This window comes from Physella acuta, unplaced genomic scaffold (assembly GCF_028476545.2).
Source record: "Physella acuta isolate Inbredline_101_S28 unplaced genomic scaffold, ASM2847654v3 ptg000123l, whole genome shotgun sequence".
NCBI classification, from domain to species: Eukaryota; Metazoa; Mollusca; class Gastropoda; family Physidae; genus Physella; species Physella acuta.
The window spans coordinates 180,199-198,710 of record NW_026731642.1 but is presented as its reverse complement, the minus strand read 5'-3'; the positions used below and the strand labels follow the sequence as shown (position 1 = coordinate 198,710).

The window sequence follows — 18,512 nt, the reverse complement described above, 5'->3', positions numbered from 1 at the left end:
TGGTCAAAGGAAGAGTGGTGGGTGGGGGGGTGGGGAAAGTTGACAAGGCGACCGGACTTATAAATGGCCAAATTATCAGAATCAGTTTACATGCTGTTCTCCTGAAATTACAAAATTACTTGATAAGATTGAGGAAATGTGAACTCAATGGGGCCAACAGTGTGAAGAATTCAATCGAATTAGACCATGTCATTAAATTATACTATTAGACTATATTATTAGACTAAACTAATAAGCTATCAGTATTTCGTTCAGTCATCTCTTCGGGGGAGCCCCCCCCCCCCCCCAAACGAAATAGAAAATATTTTTTATAGAAAATATATACTTTTAACAGCGTCCACCCATCCTGGAAAATTTAGTTCGTCCCCAGCTCCGAAATTATTCTCAAGTGGACCTTCCCTTCTCCCCCCCCCCCCCCCCGAGAAAAAAAGTCTGAAAGGAAGACTGTCTACTACACTATTAGACTATACTATAAGGAAAGATTAAAATGTAAGCTTCATGCTGTCTGAATTTAAGTAGCATAATCTATATATATAATTCTCTTCTGGGAGCCGCTAGAAAACAAGCTGTAAACGCGCTCCCTACCTCCCCACCCTACATGGTCTTAGTGAGCTGTGTTCACTCTAAATGTTTACAAGCAGAGCCAACGATTTTAAACGTAAGGGGGGAGAAGGGGGAAGGAAGGGGGGGGGTTATGGTCCTTAACGAGCTACTTATAGTGTTTTAAAGAAATATGTTCAGTGGCAGCGTTGGTAATGTCGAATTCACAAATTATGAATTACTGAAAAGTAGAAAATAAAACAACTAAATAGCGGCGTATGTTATGCCGCGGGCTGGCTCGTATACGATATTCCCCGGGTATTTAATGCCGCTCTATAATCATGGCATAGTTTATAATCGTATTTTCCTCTGTGACATACGGACTTTCAAGTCTACAATATAATATATATATATATATATATATATATATATATATATATATATATATATATATATATATATATATATGCTGACGTCAGCGTACACGCGCGATGTGTTCTTGTTCATCGACCCATCTATTTTTTATTTTTTTATAACCCAAGATGGCATTTCACATTACGTGTTTTTTTCATGGGTTTTCCCGTTACATCAATTTTTACCTTTGGCCATGTTTAATGGGTTTTTCCTCAAGTTGAAAGAAATTTAATATACACGCATCAAATAACGCAGGTAAGAAGCAGGTGTTTCATTCATTTGAGTCTATGATAAAATAATTGTTATCTAAATCTTCATTTAAATTGATCAATGGATGACAAAGTAATAGTTAATATTTTTTTATAGCAACATTGAAATCATGGCGTTGAAAATTTAATTTATAAAATGAAATATCAACGAAAACATGGTGTGGAAAATTTTATTTATAAAATCAAGCATCATCGTTCACACGTGGGTAACTTCCTACTGAGGTCCATGTTACCCACCTACACTAAGGTGACTGCAATACAGCAGCTGACCACGTTTGATTCCGTTGTACCCCATCTTGGTACCATTCTCCAGAGTTTTCCCTTCTTTCGTCGTGATGTTGTTGACTGCAGTACCCGTTCTCTGTGCCACCTTTTTACGAAATACTTCTACTTTTTCTTCTGAATTGGTTTCTACGGTAAACTTATTTCCTTCCAAATCCTGAACTTGAACCTCAAAATTGCTGTTGATGAACAATTGATTTCTTTATAGTGATGCATTTTATAGGATTTTCATTTAATCATTTTAGTTAAAGAGTAAAATGACTATCCCCTAATGCGTTTTTGCTTAATACATTACAGTTTCATTTAACAGGGGGCATGTACAGTTTAAACTTTACTTAAGATAGAAAGACATTATAACTCCTAACTTTGCTTCACGAAGAGATATCAGTCTTATACATTTTAGTTGTAATAAACAGAAAACATGCTCAAAGTATAAATAAACAGTTAACAATGATTTTTTTAATGAATAAAATATTCTGATACATTTTAGTCGTAACAAACAGAAAACATGCTCAAAGTATAAATAATGAACACAATTATTTACAGACTGAATTTTAAAAAAAAGTGTTGTTTCCTAACCTTGTTCGGATCCACTCTTTGGTTCTCTCTGCCCCGCCCATAGCAGCGCTCGCAAGTCCGGGCAGGGCACTGTGACCCCGAGTAGTGCTGTGACCTGATCTGACACCACTGTCCAGCGACGGACGCCCCTGGCCAGGGCGTGGCTCTGAAAACATTAGATTTGGTTCGATTGAAGGAAACACTCATTTTAGAAATTTTAGAGGAAACTACAAACATTCTAACCAAGCATATATATATATATATATATATATATATATATATATATATATATATATATATATATATATATATATATATATATATAGTTGCCAGCAATAAAAAAAATATTCTTTTTAAATCTATGAAATTAAAGCTTGCCAACCCCAAATACCAAGAATTCTTTCAGACCATTTTCTGCTGAGGGGGGGGGGGGCAATTGAAGCTTCCTGGGAGGGTGGGGGGACGTACATTGTTTGAAGTATATATTTTATATTCAAATTACAGATTTTATTTTCTATTCCGTCCGATGTGGGTGTTTACTGTGGACGTGCTCAGGGCGACGCTGCCCACCACCCCCTCCCTTTCCCGGAGACATACCTGAAAGAAACTCCGCCACATTTTCATGACTGAGCGAGGTTCAAAAACAAATCAGAGCTAAACAAGAAGAAGATTTCACACACATACCTACAAGAGTTGACACGCTGGATTCTGCTCTGGTGCTCATACTGTCGGTGTTTTGAACACCACTATCTGTACTTCCAGCATCCATATTCTATAAATAGTGAGTACAATAATATATTTTAAAATTAGATCACTTTTTTCTTAGTTAAATGATCTTTTATAATAGTGGTAACAGTACAAAGGCAATTTAAGATAGAATATCACAAGACAAAATTAATTTAAGGTAGAATATCACAAGACAAAATTAATTTAAGATAGAATATCACAAGACAAAATTAATTTAAGATAGAATATCACAAGACAAAATTAATTTAAGATAGAATATCACAAGACAAAATTAATTTAAGATAGAATATCACAAGACAAAATTAATTTAAGATAGAATATCACAAGACAAAATTCCTCAAGACAGAATATCACAAGACAAAATTCGTTAAAGATAGAATATCCCAAGACAAATTTCCTCAAAGATTATATCTCACAAGACTAATTTTTTCAGAGATAGAATATTTCAAAACAAAATATCTTAAACTTAACATCCATCAACATAAAAAATCTTTACGATGACAAGATTTTGAAGACATTCACAATATCTAAAATAACCAACTAAAACAGATCTACGTTTTACAAGTGATCTATTGGGCAGCTCATGAACACAGATAGACATGTCGATACTGTGAACTAATAACATACGTCTACACATTTATTTTAAGCCGGAATAATAAATAAACTTACCTATCTGACGCGAAATGGTCAAGATTTAAGAAAAAATGAGATTGAAATCTTGATGCTGCTTTATGTTAATATAGACTAGATAAAATTAGCTATTACGTGTTGTTTGGGAAAACCATATTCTTATCGAACAGAAAATGCTAGAGCTACATTTTTTTAAAGCATCCAGTTTTTCCGATATGTAAACAATAGAGGGAAAGATAACGGTTAGGATTAAAAGTGGTTTTTAAAAACGTCTGTCTATTGGTGTAAGCCGCAATGTCAGCTCCAAACTTGTTTGGTAGATTACATAAGAGCGCTAGATAGGTTCTTTTTATGAGATGTCGTAGCTCTGTATTCGTGAAATAAAATGATGAATAGTTTATTATGTGTTTATAACTGAAAAGAAATCCGTTATTGTTAGGGTCGGACTACCAATGTAAATTAATAAATTCTTTTATAAAATAAGCAAATGTATAATTATATCTTATTGACAATTTCTATAGTTATTTTGTCTACACTAAGCTAACCAAACACACTTCTTTAATAAAATAAGCACGTGTATAATTATATCTTATTGACAATTTCTATAGTTATTTTGTCTACACTAAGCTAACCAAACACACTTGTGGCTTTTTATAGGGATATACAAATATGCGAGTTCAAATCCGTGTTCTAGTATCCTGAGTGGGTAGCTAACTCACGTCAGGGAAAATAAAGGCGGTTGGGCATAGTGCTGACCACACTATCCCTTCATATGCAGAGGCCACTGAAACAGATGAACTCTACTTCATCTGCCCCGTGTGTCTTGGGCACGAACGGGAAAAGAGTAAGACGTTGATGATACCAACATTAAATAAAACAAATTTAAATGAGAAACTCTGCTTTTCCGTTTAGTTTATATTAAATGTATATACATCATTAGGCACAGGAATTTAGTCCAAGTGGATATTGACGAAGGAGGTGATGATGATATTAATTTGCTCTAATTCTGGCGTTGCTGTGTGTAGAAGGCTCGGATGCCCCCCCCCCCCCCCACACACACACACACAAACACACATCTCTATTTAAAAATATAAAAAAAGGAAAATTTATAAAATCGAAATAGCACCCCATATATATATATATATATATATATATATATATATATATATATATATATATATATATATATATATATATATATATATATATATATATATATATATATATATATATATATATATATATATATATATATATGTGTGTGTGTGTGTGTGTGTGTGTTTGTGTGTGCGTGTATGTGCAACACAATACGATACGATACGATACGAGACGAGACGAGACGATGATACGATACGATACGATACGAGTCGATACGATACGATACGATACGATACGATACGATACGATACGATACGATACGATACGATACGATACGATACGATACGATACGATACGATACGATACGATGCGATACGATGCGAAGCGATGCGATGCAATGCAATGCAATGTAATACCCACTTATAACTCGGCAATTACGTTAGAGAAATTTAAAAAAAAAAACACGTTTATTTCTAAAGACAACGCAAGAATATATATTTTTCACGCTAGTTAAACAAAGTGTTTACTTTACAAAGACATTTTGTGTATTATCTTTCATTGAATAATTAAATTGCAAAAAAAATAATTCAGTTTTTATTTCCAAGGCTGAGAATTCCCAAGTGACTATCGATAATCCTCTGATTTAAGTAAGAACTCTATCTGTTCAGACTGTATGAATTCTGATTATAGGTCGTACAAGAGCGAATGAAAGAAAACTACATTGTATGTCGGTAGCACACATTGAATGAAATAGCAATCAACCTTTTCAAACTATATTTGACGGGAAGAAAATGAATTAACACCCAATTATGAAAAGCTATATAAATATATATTTTAAAAAACGTCATTGTTTTACATATAATAGTAAATTTTAATAACTGCACTACAAATATGTGTAAAAAAATAATGTTATAAGTAAAAACAAATAGCATAAACAAATGCTAAAACATGTTGCTTATTTTGTCCATAAAACTTGTAATTCTACTTCTAGTAATGTTTACACTTTAAAAAAATATTTAAAATAGAGAAAATTATTACTAAACATTATTACTATTACTACATTATTACATAGCTATATAACTATTAATATAATATTATTAATAAAACATAAAAAAGTGATAGTTGAATTGTAGGTATGCATTACACTATTCATTTATTTAATGTATTGAAACTCAACTATTTAATCAAACTTCTGATCTACTTTTATAAATGATGAGCTAACATATTTTCGTAACTTCATGCGCTGAGGCAGACATTAGCCACCGATCATTCGATCACAACTTAAGACAGTATCCAAATGCTTGATGTTGTAGTCGCTTAGCCTTTTGTTATCTTCAAGGGTTGCGCCATACTGTGTTGTGATGGACGTTGAATTATTACCTGTAAGGGTAGATACTTTTTTCCGAAATTCGGAAACTTTTTCATCAGGTCTGGCATGTATAACCTCAGTGTGGTTCTTCAAATCTTTAACCTTGACTTCAAATGAACTAGAAAGGATTCATGAAAAAAAAATTAAACTTTTTAAAGTACTAATTTATTACAACTATAAAAATATTAAATTAAATTCGTTTGCACTTTTAAAATGCTGAAGATTTAAGCTTATGTTTAACTCTGAATTTAAAAAAAAATTACTTTCTGTCCATTTTTTCTATTAATTTTGGAGCAGGCTGTGTAGTTCTATTTGTTCTTGAAGGCGTAGAAGCTTTAATGTCAACAAGAGTATTTATGTGTGCTTGAGTGCTCTTGATTTCAGATATATGACTGTTTCCAATTACAGATGAAACGCTTGATTGCCTTGACGATGCTTTTTCAGCGTGGGTGCTCTTGATTTCAGATAAATGACTGTTTCCAGTTACAGATGAAACGCTTGATTGCCTTGACGGTGCTTTTTCAGATTGTGTGCTCTTGATTTCTGATATATGACTGTTTCCAGTTACAGATGAAACGCTTGATTGCCTTGACGGTGCTTTTTCAGATTGAGGGCTCTTGATTTCTGATATATGACTGTTTCCAGTTACAGATGAAACGCTTGACTGCCTTGACGGTGCTTTTTCAGATTGGGTGCTCTTGATTTCAGATATATGACTGTTTCCAGTTACAGATGAAACGCTTGATTGTCTTGACGGTGCTTTTTCAGATTGGGTGCTCTTGATTTCAGATATATGACTGTTTCCAGTTACAGATGAAACGCTTGACTGCCTTGACAGTGCTTTTTCAGATTGAGTGCTCTTGATTTCAGAAACCTGAATGTTACCTATAACCACTGATTCGCTTGATTGTCCACCTTGTGGGATATCGATAACCAATCGTTCTGTACTTGGTTGGCTTTGATTTGGATCTGTGTTTCGGACAGAAATAAATGAAAGAAACATTTCTCTTTAGGCCTAAAAAAGTAACAAATAAAAAATGCTTTTTTGTTTTTGTTATAAAATACATAAATATAACTCTAAATTTTAGAAATGTTTTACTGAAGTGTATAATACATTAAAACCATCTGTTTTCTTATAATTACTTTATCGTTTTTTACTTTATTAACTTCAATTTTTATAAATTTTCTCAGCTTATTCGGTGGTTTTTATTTTACGGACAGTGGTGGCGTTAATGTTATACTTTATCGAGATTATGACTGAATGAAGTTTATAAGTGTGATTTTGATGGTATTTACCTCTTACTGAAGACATTATACATGTAGTTATATACGAAGAAAATTATTTTTTTGGCTAATATTTGTGGGTTTTTTTTTTTTTTTTGTCGGATTTCACGGAATATTTAGTTTCGATTTAATGATTATACAGTATATTAAACAATGAAGATCGCACCAAATAGTCGCTGCGGCGTTTAAAATAATAAACATTAGTCTAATTTTCGTAAAAAATCATTGTACCGTTTTTGGGTAAGTAAAGTAAAAACAAAATCTGAAAATTCTTAGTTTTATAACAGTTAAACCAACATACAAATAGAACTAATTTTTTCAGCCTTTATTTTAAAATTATTAATATGAGTTAAATTCACAGAAAACCATACCAACAAATGGCGAGGCGCTTGGAGTCTTTTGGGCGCTCATAACATCCGAAGTTGTACATACTACGTTGTCATTGCTCTCGCGAGTTCCATTCATGACTTGCCCATTCACAGCTTGTTGACTGAGTATACACAGTTAGTACCAAAGTTTTATACAAGGTTAAAGCGCAGTTCTAACACCTTTACTATAAGAGCTAAATTTTACCAGTAAATGAAGAATGTTTGTAAACATTGAGGAAGATGTAAGTTAAATTAGAACCACATTAGAGAATTTCATTGTTATTTAATTGTTCATTCTGGAAGTAGTTGTTTATAATTTTCTAAAATCCCCAGGCAGCAGAGATTCTTTCAGGCATCTCTTCATGGGGTGGGAGGTGGTCCAACCAGAGGCGTAGCGACCCTTCCCGGCGCCCGGGGACAAACTTTCAATTTGACACCCCCACCCCCCATATATTTTTTTAAATTTATAATACAAAACTGCAGCTAAAATGAGCTTTTAATTTTTTTTTCAATCCATTTTGGTGCCCCTAGGGTCGTCGCCCGGGGACATGTGTACCCTACGCCCCCCCCCCCTCGCTACGCCTCTGGTCCCAACCCTTAGGATTTAGGGCAGATTAAGTAATGACGGAAATACTTCTTGACCTCGGCATATGAGTTGTGCTCAGCGCTTTTATCAGCCGCCTTTAAATTCTCTAATTTGATTCAGGTACCTATTATTGCTGCGTAGACTCAAAGAAGTTCTGCAGTCTCGTCCGGATCGAAACCGTACACGAGGCCATCGGGCTAACAGGCAAGCGCTCTACCACCCAATCATGCCGTCCTCAGCTGTTCATAAAATGCCGTCTTAACATTTAATAAATATTTTTCTGTTTAAAAAAAAATCATATTTTTTATTTACGTTTGAACCGATGGCATTTGTCTTTGATTCGAAACTTTGGTACCAGGTCTCTCAGAGCCACTCACAAAGCCGCTGTCTGAACTTGCAATGCTGCGGGCAGCATGGGGGTAGCCGTGGTGGGAGGGGTCGTCAGACCGGATGTGTCCGGTCACGTGATGCTGGTGTCCCCTGTTTGACCACTTGGTCGATGACGTAACACTTGTAGGACTGAGAAGACCGGAGTCAAACGTGTCCAAGTTTCCGTCAACAGCAGGGGGACGGGAAGCTGAAATTAAGACAAACTTTTCCTATTTTACTGTGATTGACTACGATGCTGATTTTTACAAAATAGTGGTTGCATTTGTGTTTAAATTTCATTATTGTTTGATAAAATGTATATAGTTTAAAATTATTTGCTTTTAAAAACTGGTAGCCTAGAAAATATTTGTATGTAGCCTACTTGTCTTCTTGCTCATGAGATCTTTTACATATTTTAGCGACATAAGCTTTTATGAAAGAAATCAGATTAGTTTTATTTTCTTATTTTCTTTGCATTTAAAAACTTGTTGCTATATAGATTTTTTAAAATATTTGTTGTTTTTTTAAACTATACCATTTAATTAGTTTTTCTGTCGTAATATCTATTTCCGAGTAGTCACTTCGTTTAAATTATAACTAATAGTGAGTTTATGGGACGGAGTGTAAGTCTCGAGTTCGAATCCGGGTTCAAGTCAGTAGACCGTCCCTGAGTCCACCCAACTCTGATAGGTACCTAACTCACGTTAGGTATTTAAAGGCGGCTTGGCATAGTGCTGACCACACTATCTCTTCATATGCCAAGGTCACAGAAACAAGTGAACTCTACTTCACTTGCCCCATAGACAGTCAGGTTTGAAAGGGAAACTGTACTTTACTTAATATTGAGTTTGATAACACAACTTACCACGAAGAGACGATGCGCGTGAAATACTTGCGACGCTCATAACTTCTGAGATGCCACTGTCGCTACTTACATCCACCATTTCTACATTCGCATCCTGATGCCTGGTTCAGCAAAAGAAGTACCAAATATATAAGTAAATAAAGGATCTATCTTTTTAATATTGACGCGCATAATTTTATTTATTTACTTGGTATATTTCTCATAAATAGGACGACGTAGTCGCATCATAGAGTGTTTGGCTAACCCGAAGGTCTCGAGTTCGAATCACGGTTCTGATTTATGACTTCAGGACATCCATGAGTCCACACAGCTCTGATAAGTACCTGCCTTACGTTGAGGAAAGTAAATGCAGCTGGGCATAGTGCTGACCACAACATCCCTTTATATACCGAGGGCAAGAAACGCAAGCGGATGAACTCTACTTCATCTGTTTAATGGGGTGCTAGTTCTATCAAGGATTCTCTATATATCTCTTATAGATATAGAAAGAGATATGAAGTAATTTTTCAACCCCACTGCCTGCCGTCGTCTACGCCACTGCCTCTACATACAACAGTTTGAATTGAGGCATACCCCTGTTTCAGTTTTGCATTTTAATATTATATTTCCAACTTTCTTTGCCAATGAGATCGATAAAATAATTCGGGGTGAAGAACTAAGTGAACTTTTTAAGCTTTAAGAAAAGGTGTTTTCTTTTCTGGCCGTGGGTCAAGTTTAAAAATAGATATGACATGAAATACATTTAGTCTCTTAGAATTACGCATTGATCGAAGTAAAACTAAAATCAAAGCCAAATTTTTATTATTAAGAAATGTATTCAAACTAAAATGAAATGTGGTTTCAATTTCAGATTAAATTTTAATTTAAATGGATATTTTTTTTTCTTAAAATGTTATTGTTGATCTGGCTATTAATATTATTGTCAAATATTTTAAAATCTTTATGCGTGGCAAAAAATATAGTCTTATTCTTTTCTTACTTTTCAACCCATTCTTGTGTTTTCTGAGTTGAATCTAGGTCATCCATAACCAAACCACGGTTAGAACTTGCATTGCTGTGGGCAGCATTGGCGTGGCCTGACGGGATGTGTCCGGTCACGTGATGCTGGTGTCCACTGTTTGACCACTGGGTCGATGACGTAACACTTGTAGGACTGAGAAGACCAGAGTCGAAATAGTCCACGCCTCCGTCAAAAGCAGGGGGAGGGCAGGCTAAAATGTAAAATTTCGTTCTGCTAAGGCAATTAAATTTTTAAGTCACTACTTCACCTCAGTTAACCGAGATTTAATGAGTACAATACTCTCGTTAAGGAAAGTAGAGGTGGCTGGGCATTGTGCTAAACACTATCCCTGCATATCCCGAGGTAACGGAAATAGGTGAACTCAACTTTATTTGCCCAATTGACCGTCAGTTTCGGAAAAGGAACATTGCTTTTACTTCAATTACAATACAATTTCTGGTTGGGCTTTTCGCGGACTACCCATGATAACCTAGATTTAATTATGCTAATGGGTTAAAATATTCGTTGCTGTAATGCCAATGTTTATTTTATCATAGGTTTCTAACCCTCAAACTATCACTTACAAACAAGAGTAGCGGTACTTGCCGCGCTTCTTGTGCTCATTGCATCTGAGCCTGTGCCCACACCACTGTCTTCACTCTCTGCTACATCCATTTTGTCTTCTGTCGTAGACATTTTCCTGGCCTTTTGTTATTCTAGAAATATATATAAATATATAAAAATATATATATATATATATATATATATATATATATATATATATATATATATATATATATATATATAATGTTCACAAATACTGACAAAAAGGCTTGAAAGTTGTTTTTTTCCGTAACAAAACAAATATATTTATAGCCCATATCAAACACATCGTGAATAAAATTTATTATTTTGTAATCACGCTTTATTTTGACATAATCCTAGATGGATTTAAAACCTAATTGTGTATAAGCCTAAACATTTTTACGAAAAATGAAGTTAAAGCAATCTAGTTCTATGAAAGCTGTATTTTCATACAGACACATATGATTACATATACCTATACACACATAAATGTGTGTATATATAGGCGTATATATATATATATATATATATATATATATATATATATAGGCCCTATATATATATATATAGGTCTTTACATGTGTGTGTATATTAACAATGTGATTATATAGAGAGAGATAGCGATAGAAATAGATAGTATGAATATATAATGTGTATATATAGTGTATATATCTATCTATATACATAGTGAATGTATATATATACATAGTGTATGTATGTGTATATGTATATATATATATATATATATATATATATAAATATATATATATATATATATATATATATATATTTATATATATATATATATATATATATATATATATATATATATATATATATATATATATATATATATATATATATATATATATATATATATATATATATATATATATATATATATATATATATATATATATATATATATATATATATATATATATATATATAGTAAGGCTTCTCAACTTACCAAACAAAAATACTACCACAGGTATTCAACGATGTCCTTGTGATTGTGAAATCCACAACACCTACTAAGGAAAAACCTCAAACGCAACAGAATGTAAATATCACTGGAACTGAAAGTAAAATTTACAGAATGATTGGAATCGTAGCTTGATTTTAGTCGTGACATCATGGGCAGAGGGGATTCCCGAAACCACCTGTTTACACCATGATAATCTACTTTCTGTTTTAATATCATGTTTATTATCTTCTTCGTATCAACTGCAAATAAAGTTTTATATATATATATATATATATATATATATATATATATATATATATATATATATATATATATCTGACACAAAATCATATGATCGCTACAAGCTACATCCGCACCCGGAGGGGGGGGGGTAAACTGCATGGCAAAATTAATATGTTATTAGAGTTATCTTTAACTAGCAGTAATGGCAGACGTACTGCAAAGTGTGTTTTGTCAGATTTTCAGTTGTCATAGTGTCAGAACCCAAGTAGGCCTATAACATATCGAGGATTAAACATTCAATGAGAAAATGAGCTATTCATCCTATTTGAGTACCCCTGATTCAATGGTATAATTAATCTTAAAATAAATCGAGTTTCAGATAGGCGAACGAAGACAATTATAGAGGATAGAAACGAGAAATAAAATCCGTCGAGTACATTTAAATAGAATGATATACAGAGAAAATGAGTTCTTATTTCCCGGCAATATATGATAAAGAAAACATCTTTGTTTTATAAAAATGAAATCAAATGTTTTTTTTTTTAATCCAGGAATTGATAGGCTTCTCGCTAATTTTTTTTAAACGTTTCTGAAAAGAAATGTTTTATTAAGCATTCACACAGGCCAACAAAACTTGGCATGAGATTCAAATAATCTTTTCAGAAGTCAGATCCCATTTTAGCTTTTTACAGGGAAATAAATTGTAACAAGTGCTCGTTCTCCCCGCCCCCTCCCACACAAACAGCTACACCTACAAAGGTGTTGATTGTAATATAATTCATATTTGAAAGTACTTTTCCTAGAATGAACTGTAATTAGGTTTCGGCTTACATTTCACAGTTTTAATCAACTTGATACTGATAATTTTCCTTTAAAAACTATAAACAACTAATATTTAGCAATAAAAGTTTTCTTTTTTTTTTTTAGCAAAAAATAAAATTACATGGCGAGGATGGTAGGAGAGTAAAAGTATGATTTTAAAGTAACTTTATAAAATATAAAATTGTTGTCCAAATAACTAATAATCCTTATAATCTCACTTTCGAAAAAATACTGAATGAAACAGGCGTTCTAGTATGTGGCCTTCGCTTTAAGCTAGCTCGTCAGCTGTTCCAAAAAAAAGGATATCACTCAATATGAGTGCAAGTTTTACAACCTTTTGGCCAATGTAACAAACACAGTTGAGAAAGTTTCATTTTTTTTTCTCGAAAAGGTCAAGATTCCTTTTTAGAACTAGCAATCCATTGGGCAGATGAAGTAGAGTTCATTTCACATTTGTTTATTTACCTCGGCATATAAAGGGATAGTGAGGTCAGCACTATGCCCAGCCGACTTCACTTTCCCCAACTAAGTCAGGTTTTACATATAAGAGCTGTGTGGACTCATGTACGTCATACAGTCACACGTCCGAACCGAGATCCGAACTCGAGACCTTCGGGCTAGCAGCTTTGTGACTAAATGTGGGTTATATTCGTCTAAACTATGTCGCATGTTTTCTGGGCGACCCTTAAAATTAAGATGAACTTAGCAACTTTTCTCTTTAAAAAAAATAACGATATTTTTCCTGCAAATGTCATGCATTTTCTGAAGATCAAATCTTGTACAAAAACTGAGGGGCGGTGACGATTGATGTGGCTGACAAAAACATTAACTCTACTTCCCCCATCTTTAAGGAGTCTATCGAATGAGAATATTAGATGCCCGTGTATTATACGGCTTACATGATGGATTCTCTTCTGGTCTGGCATTTTCCGGTGCATAGACGGTGTGGTCAGCACTTTGTTCTGTTGTCCTTACTCTCCCCTACCCTAGTCCAGAGACCCACGTGATATCTGTTGGGGGCATAAACACACTGCCACGCACACATGTTTCTAATCAGGCATTTAATTATCTCCTGATTGCGGTTAACGTCATAAACTTTTGGCTGCTTAGCTCAAGTTTATTTTTAACCTGTTCGAGGATAACGAACCCGAAACACGTCCATCGGGTGGGATGATAATTACTTTAATTTTATTTTGGGTCCTTCTGTCAGTAATTTTACTAGATCTATCTCTTAAGAAATGCCCTTAGATGTCTACGTTGACTTGCTTTTCTGGTTTGTTTTTTAAATTAATCAGGATTTATTAGTATGAGACCTACATCTTTATCCTTATACCATTAATCTGGTCATGTATACATTTAGCCCGTAAAGTCACAAGGAAACTCTGAAAACCGTTTTTTATCCAAGTAAAATAAAATCATGGTAGCATAGTAGTGAAAGGGTGACACCAAAACGAAAATGCACAATTTTTGGAAGTTACCGCACCGGGTGACACCCGACCTTGTGACGCCACTGCTTACAGCTTATCACATCATGCGTCGAAATAAATAAATAAATCAATACTAGTTATCAAAAAATGTTTATTAGTAACTTCTATAAAAACAAATTTGTATCAGGAAACCACAACAACAAGCGGCAACTGTTCCATTATACGAATGTGTCACCCCCCTCGCAGACGCCCCTGGCAGTAGATGGTGGAATGTTTCTTGATGTTGTAGTCACAGAGGCGTTTACCGTCCTCCAACTTCCGGCCCTCGGCACTGGTCAGGTACTGCTGGGAGCCGGGCACGCCGGTCTTCTGGTCAACCTTAGCTCGGAACTTGGCCACGTCTTCGTCACGCTCCACTGGGATGGTCAGCGTTTTGCCGTCCAGGTTCTTGACAAACACCTCAAAGTGCCTGGATGGAATGGATGAGGTTGGCACAAGAGTTTCTTCCAGGCATCTTTTCGGGGGGTGGGGGATGCGGAGCTATCTCTTAATAAATGGAATTTATATAGATAATATACACTTTTAACAGTGTCCGCCCCGCCCCCCCCCCCCCCCGCCCGGAAATTTTAGTCCAACCCCTCCCCCTCCTCGAAAATTTCAAGTGCCCCCCCCCCCCCCGGAGAAAAAAGTCTGGAAGAAACACTGGTTGGCACTGGTTAGAAAAAAGTCTTGTAAGATATCAATTAGTTGATTTTTTAAAATATGGATAAGATATGTATCGTGCATATTTACAACATAGAACGTGACATTTTGTAACCTATCCCTTTCATATAGGCTATATAAAATGTTCTTAGACTACCATCTCTCAATTTATTTCAGGTAACACCACTCCCCCCTCCCCTAAAACCACGACATTACAGTTTACAGTTTAAGCGTCAGTTACGTTATACATAGGGCGGGGGAAGGTTGGGGGTTCGGTCCTCACTGGGTGACCCCATGTAAAGGGGTGACGCCACTTAGGAGGTGACACCACTTTGGGGGGGGGGGGAGGACGACACTATTAAGGGGTTAACACCAAATCGTAAAATAGTGCAATGTACTGTAAAAACACTGGTTCAGCTAGTTACTACAACAATATAGTATGGGGAGAGGGGTGACATCGTATTAAAAATGCTAAAATATTTGAGGGGGGGGGTGAGACCCTTAGTCACCGCACCGGACGACACGTCACACCAGATCTAGTGACGCCCCTGTTAAGTCAATATCACCTTTTTTAACTGTGATAATATTTCGATTTTATTAAATATGCAACATTTTAATAGTAAAAACCTAAATTAAAATATTTATAAGAATGGTAAATTCTACAAAATTAGTTATGATTCCTAGAAAAGTGAAATTATTTCCGCCGCCCGCCCCCACCCTTCACCCCCGCCTACTTTTCAATCCAATCCTGTGTTTTCTGAGCGGAGTCAGTGACGCCGGGTCTAGCCGTACCGCTGAAAAATCCGCTATCGGAACTTAAGCCACTGTGGGCAGCATTAGGGTGGCCGTGGTGGGAGGGGTCGTCAGACCGGATGTTTCCGGTCACGTGATGCTGGTATCCACTGTTTGACCACTGGGTCGATGACGTAACACTTGTAGGACTGAGAAGACCAGAGTCAAAAGTGCCCAGGTCTCCGTCAACAGAAGGGGGAGGGGAGGCTTTAAAATAGATAAGAAGAAATCTAAATTTTATTTCATTGACAAAACTGATATTTCAACATAAATAAAAATCAAATTAAAGCTGATATTTCAACATAAATAACAATAAATTTAAAATGTCAGGTTTTTAAATAAATGTTACACTTAAGTGGGAGTCAACGCGAATAAATTGTTGACTTGGAATACTTAATTGTGTTGGAGAATATCCTCTTTAATTAAATTTAAAAGCAAAGAAGAAATAAATGTGATGTTTAGTTGAATACATTTTTACATGTAAGGCTTATGTAAACTTAGACCAATTATTTTATTGGTTAAAACATGATTTAAATCTCTATTCACTAGGGTCTACACCAAAGGTCAAATAGATTGTAGATCTAATACTAAACTCCATGGATTACTATATTGAATATAACCCAAATTATAAAGACAGCTGTATGCTATCTCATAAAAGTTATCAAGCTAAATGTATTTACTGTGAATACATTTATTAATTTAAGTTTATTTAATTTATTGAGCTAATTTAAATCTAAAGCTACGAAAAGCAAGGTTTCTCTCAAATTTTTCCGGGGGGAGGGGGGTGGCGGTGAACATAACCCTCACTCCCCCGCATCAAGAGATGTCTGAAAGAAACTCTGACAAAAAAGTAACGGTTAAAATTTGGCTCACATCGAAGCTGTAGTGAAGGTGTACAACTCAAGAAAACTTAACTTACCCACGAGAGTTGCGGTACTTGCCGCGCTACTTGTACTCATTGTATCTGAGCCTGTGGCTACACCACTGTCTTCACTCTCTGCCACCTCCATTTGGTCTTCTGTCGTAGACATTTTCTAGACGTGTTGTTCTCTGAACAAAGATGGAAGCTCACTAGAAAATCGTTCACGCACTTTATTGATATGCAGGAGTAGTTTTTCTTCCAGACTTTTTCTCCGGGAACGGGGGGGGGAGGGGGCACTTGCTATTTTTAGAGGGGGGGGGGCGGACTAAATTTGGGGGGGGGGGGTGGCACTGCTAAAAGTATAGGGGGGGGGCGGTAGACTTTTTTCGTGGAGGGATGCAGACTTTTTTCGTGGAGGGATGCCACCCCCACCCCCACCCCCACTACCCCCCCCCCTCACCCCCCCCCCCCCCCCCGAAGAGATGCCTGGAAGAAACAATGTGCAGGAGACAGTGGAAAATAGATATAGAAAAAAATTTACCAAGGACACAAATTTTAATGCATGGCTGGATGTTGTAAACGGTCTATGTACCAATGGGAGTTGAAAACGCGAAGAAGAAGAAGATGATGATGATGATGATGATGATGATGATGATGATGAAGATGATGATAGTGAAACAGATAACGCAAGGTCAGACTTTATTAATTCGGCTACGCCAGTAAAAATTAATTAGATCTAGTAATCAATTAATATCACTATGGTAAATAAATAATCCTAATTTTTAGAGAAAAAAACATCGGCAAGCTCAACAGGAGTCTAGTCTAGAAACTTTAAGGAAGAGGGGGGGGATAAATTTTCCGGGGAGGTAGCGGGCCACTGGTAAGAGTTTATATTTCTATATGAATTCTATTTCGGGTGGGGGGGGGGGGCAATTTAATGTTGGGTGAACTTTACCTCCGCACACACACACACACACACAAATACAAACACACACACACGTCTGTGTTAACATATAAGTACGATCTCGCTTTCTACTTACTTTGAGACAAAAAACAATTCTTTAAAATTGTCGTTGGTGAAACAATAAAAATATTTTAGAATAATAAAATTTGACCTATCAAATCCCTGTTATATTTCTTAAATTAAATTACACATTTGTTATTTTAAAAAAATAAACCGAAAAAAATTATGAATTTTAAACCTACCTGTAAAAATGTATGAAAACAGTGACACTTTTAATTTAAAAAATGGGTGTATTCTTTGCAAGATTCGAACGCCAACTGGAAAAATACTGATGGAACAAATTACAAACTCACTGAAACAGAAACTGATACCCAACAGATTTTAGGATTCGAAGACTGCCCGCGAAGCGGGCTAAAATTAGTCTTGATATCATTACTTGAGGAAATTCCCGATATAACGTACGTGTCTTTCTAAGAAGGTGGTCTAGTTTCACACTGAAATACAGGTGTGTGTATGTGTATGTGTGTGTGTGTGTGTGTTTTTAACATATGGAATGATGTCATGCACTTTCCTTGAACTCTGAACTCTTCTGTATAACATTAGTGTTAAGCAAGACAACCGAAAAATCAAAGGCAAAGTGATATAACATTGCTTTATAACACCATGATATACAAACACAGCACATCTACCATTTTGTGTTTTATACAATAAGTAAAGAATCCTCTTTAGACCTAGCGATCCATTGGGCAGATGAAGTAGAGTTCATGTT

The 18,512-nt window shown here is 35.3% G+C and overlaps 3 protein-coding genes across 3 annotated transcripts; all 3 read right to left on the bottom strand.

Annotated features, from left to right (window-relative positions):
• Positions 1-1,379: 1,379 nt before the first annotated feature.
• On the bottom strand, positions 1,380-3,607 carry LOC131934938 (uncharacterized). Its single transcript, XM_059291208.1, has 4 exons — positions 3,480-3,607; positions 2,748-2,835; positions 2,085-2,229; positions 1,380-1,684 (listed from the first exon to the last, which is right to left on the bottom strand). The coding sequence occupies exons 2-4, from the start codon at positions 2,830-2,832 to the stop codon at positions 1,453-1,455; spliced, it is 462 nt and encodes a 153-aa protein (XP_059147191.1). The 5' UTR covers positions 2,833-2,835; positions 3,480-3,607; the 3' UTR covers positions 1,380-1,452.
• Positions 3,608-5,416: 1,809 nt separating this feature from the next.
• Positions 5,417-12,100, bottom strand: LOC131934907 (uncharacterized). The gene is made up of 8 exons (XM_059291166.1): positions 11,935-12,100; positions 10,964-11,095; positions 10,359-10,590; positions 9,380-9,480; positions 8,458-8,722; positions 7,563-7,681; positions 6,171-6,876; positions 5,417-6,025 (listed from the first exon to the last, which is right to left on the bottom strand). The coding sequence occupies exons 2-8, from the start codon at positions 11,073-11,075 to the stop codon at positions 5,794-5,796; spliced, it is 1,767 nt and encodes a 588-aa protein (XP_059147149.1). The 5' UTR covers positions 11,076-11,095; positions 11,935-12,100; the 3' UTR covers positions 5,417-5,793.
• A 2,459-nt stretch (positions 12,101-14,559) lies between these two features.
• On the bottom strand, positions 14,560-18,157 carry LOC131934926 (uncharacterized). Its single transcript, XM_059291193.1, has 4 exons — positions 17,986-18,157; positions 16,837-16,967; positions 15,860-16,124; positions 14,560-14,892 (listed from the first exon to the last, which is right to left on the bottom strand). Exons 2-4 carry the CDS (start codon positions 16,946-16,948, stop codon positions 14,655-14,657), a joined length of 615 nt encoding a protein of 204 aa, XP_059147176.1. The 5' UTR covers positions 16,949-16,967; positions 17,986-18,157; the 3' UTR covers positions 14,560-14,654.
• Positions 18,158-18,512: the final 355 nt, after the last annotated feature.

Bases quoted from the DNA above. Each gene is read 5' to 3' on its own strand.
- LOC131934907 (XM_059291166.1), bottom strand. From the start codon at position 11,075: ATGTCTACGACAGAAGACAAAATGGATGTAGCAGAGAGTGAAGACAGT. The intron at 7,682-8,457 runs GTAAATAAAAAA...GTGTATACTCAG, and splicing joins CAAATGCCATCGGTTCAAAC to TCAACAAGCTGTGAATGGGC. The intron at 6,026-6,170 runs GTAATTTTTTTT...AATCCTTTCTAG, and splicing joins ATAGAAAAAATGGACAGAAA to TTCATTTGAAGTCAAGGTTA.
- LOC131934938 (XM_059291208.1), bottom strand. From the start codon at position 2,832: ATGGATGCTGGAAGTACAGATAGTGGTGTTCAAAACACCGACAGTATG. The intron at 2,230-2,747 runs GTATGTGTGTGA...TAATGTTTTCAG, and splicing joins CAGCGTGTCAACTCTTGTAG to AGCCACGCCCTGGCCAGGGG. The intron at 1,685-2,084 runs GTTAGGAAACAA...GTTCATCAACAG, and splicing joins AAAGAGTGGATCCGAACAAG to CAATTTTGAGGTTCAAGTTC.
- LOC131934926 (XM_059291193.1), bottom strand. From the start codon at position 16,948: ATGTCTACGACAGAAGACCAAATGGAGGTGGCAGAGAGTGAAGACAGT. The intron at 16,125-16,836 runs GTAAGTTAAGTT...TCTATTTTAAAG, and splicing joins AAGTACCGCAACTCTCGTGG to CCTCCCCTCCCCCTTCTGTT. The intron at 14,893-15,859 runs GTAGGCGGGGGT...CATTCCATCCAG, and splicing joins ACACAGGATTGGATTGAAAA to GCACTTTGAGGTGTTTGTCA.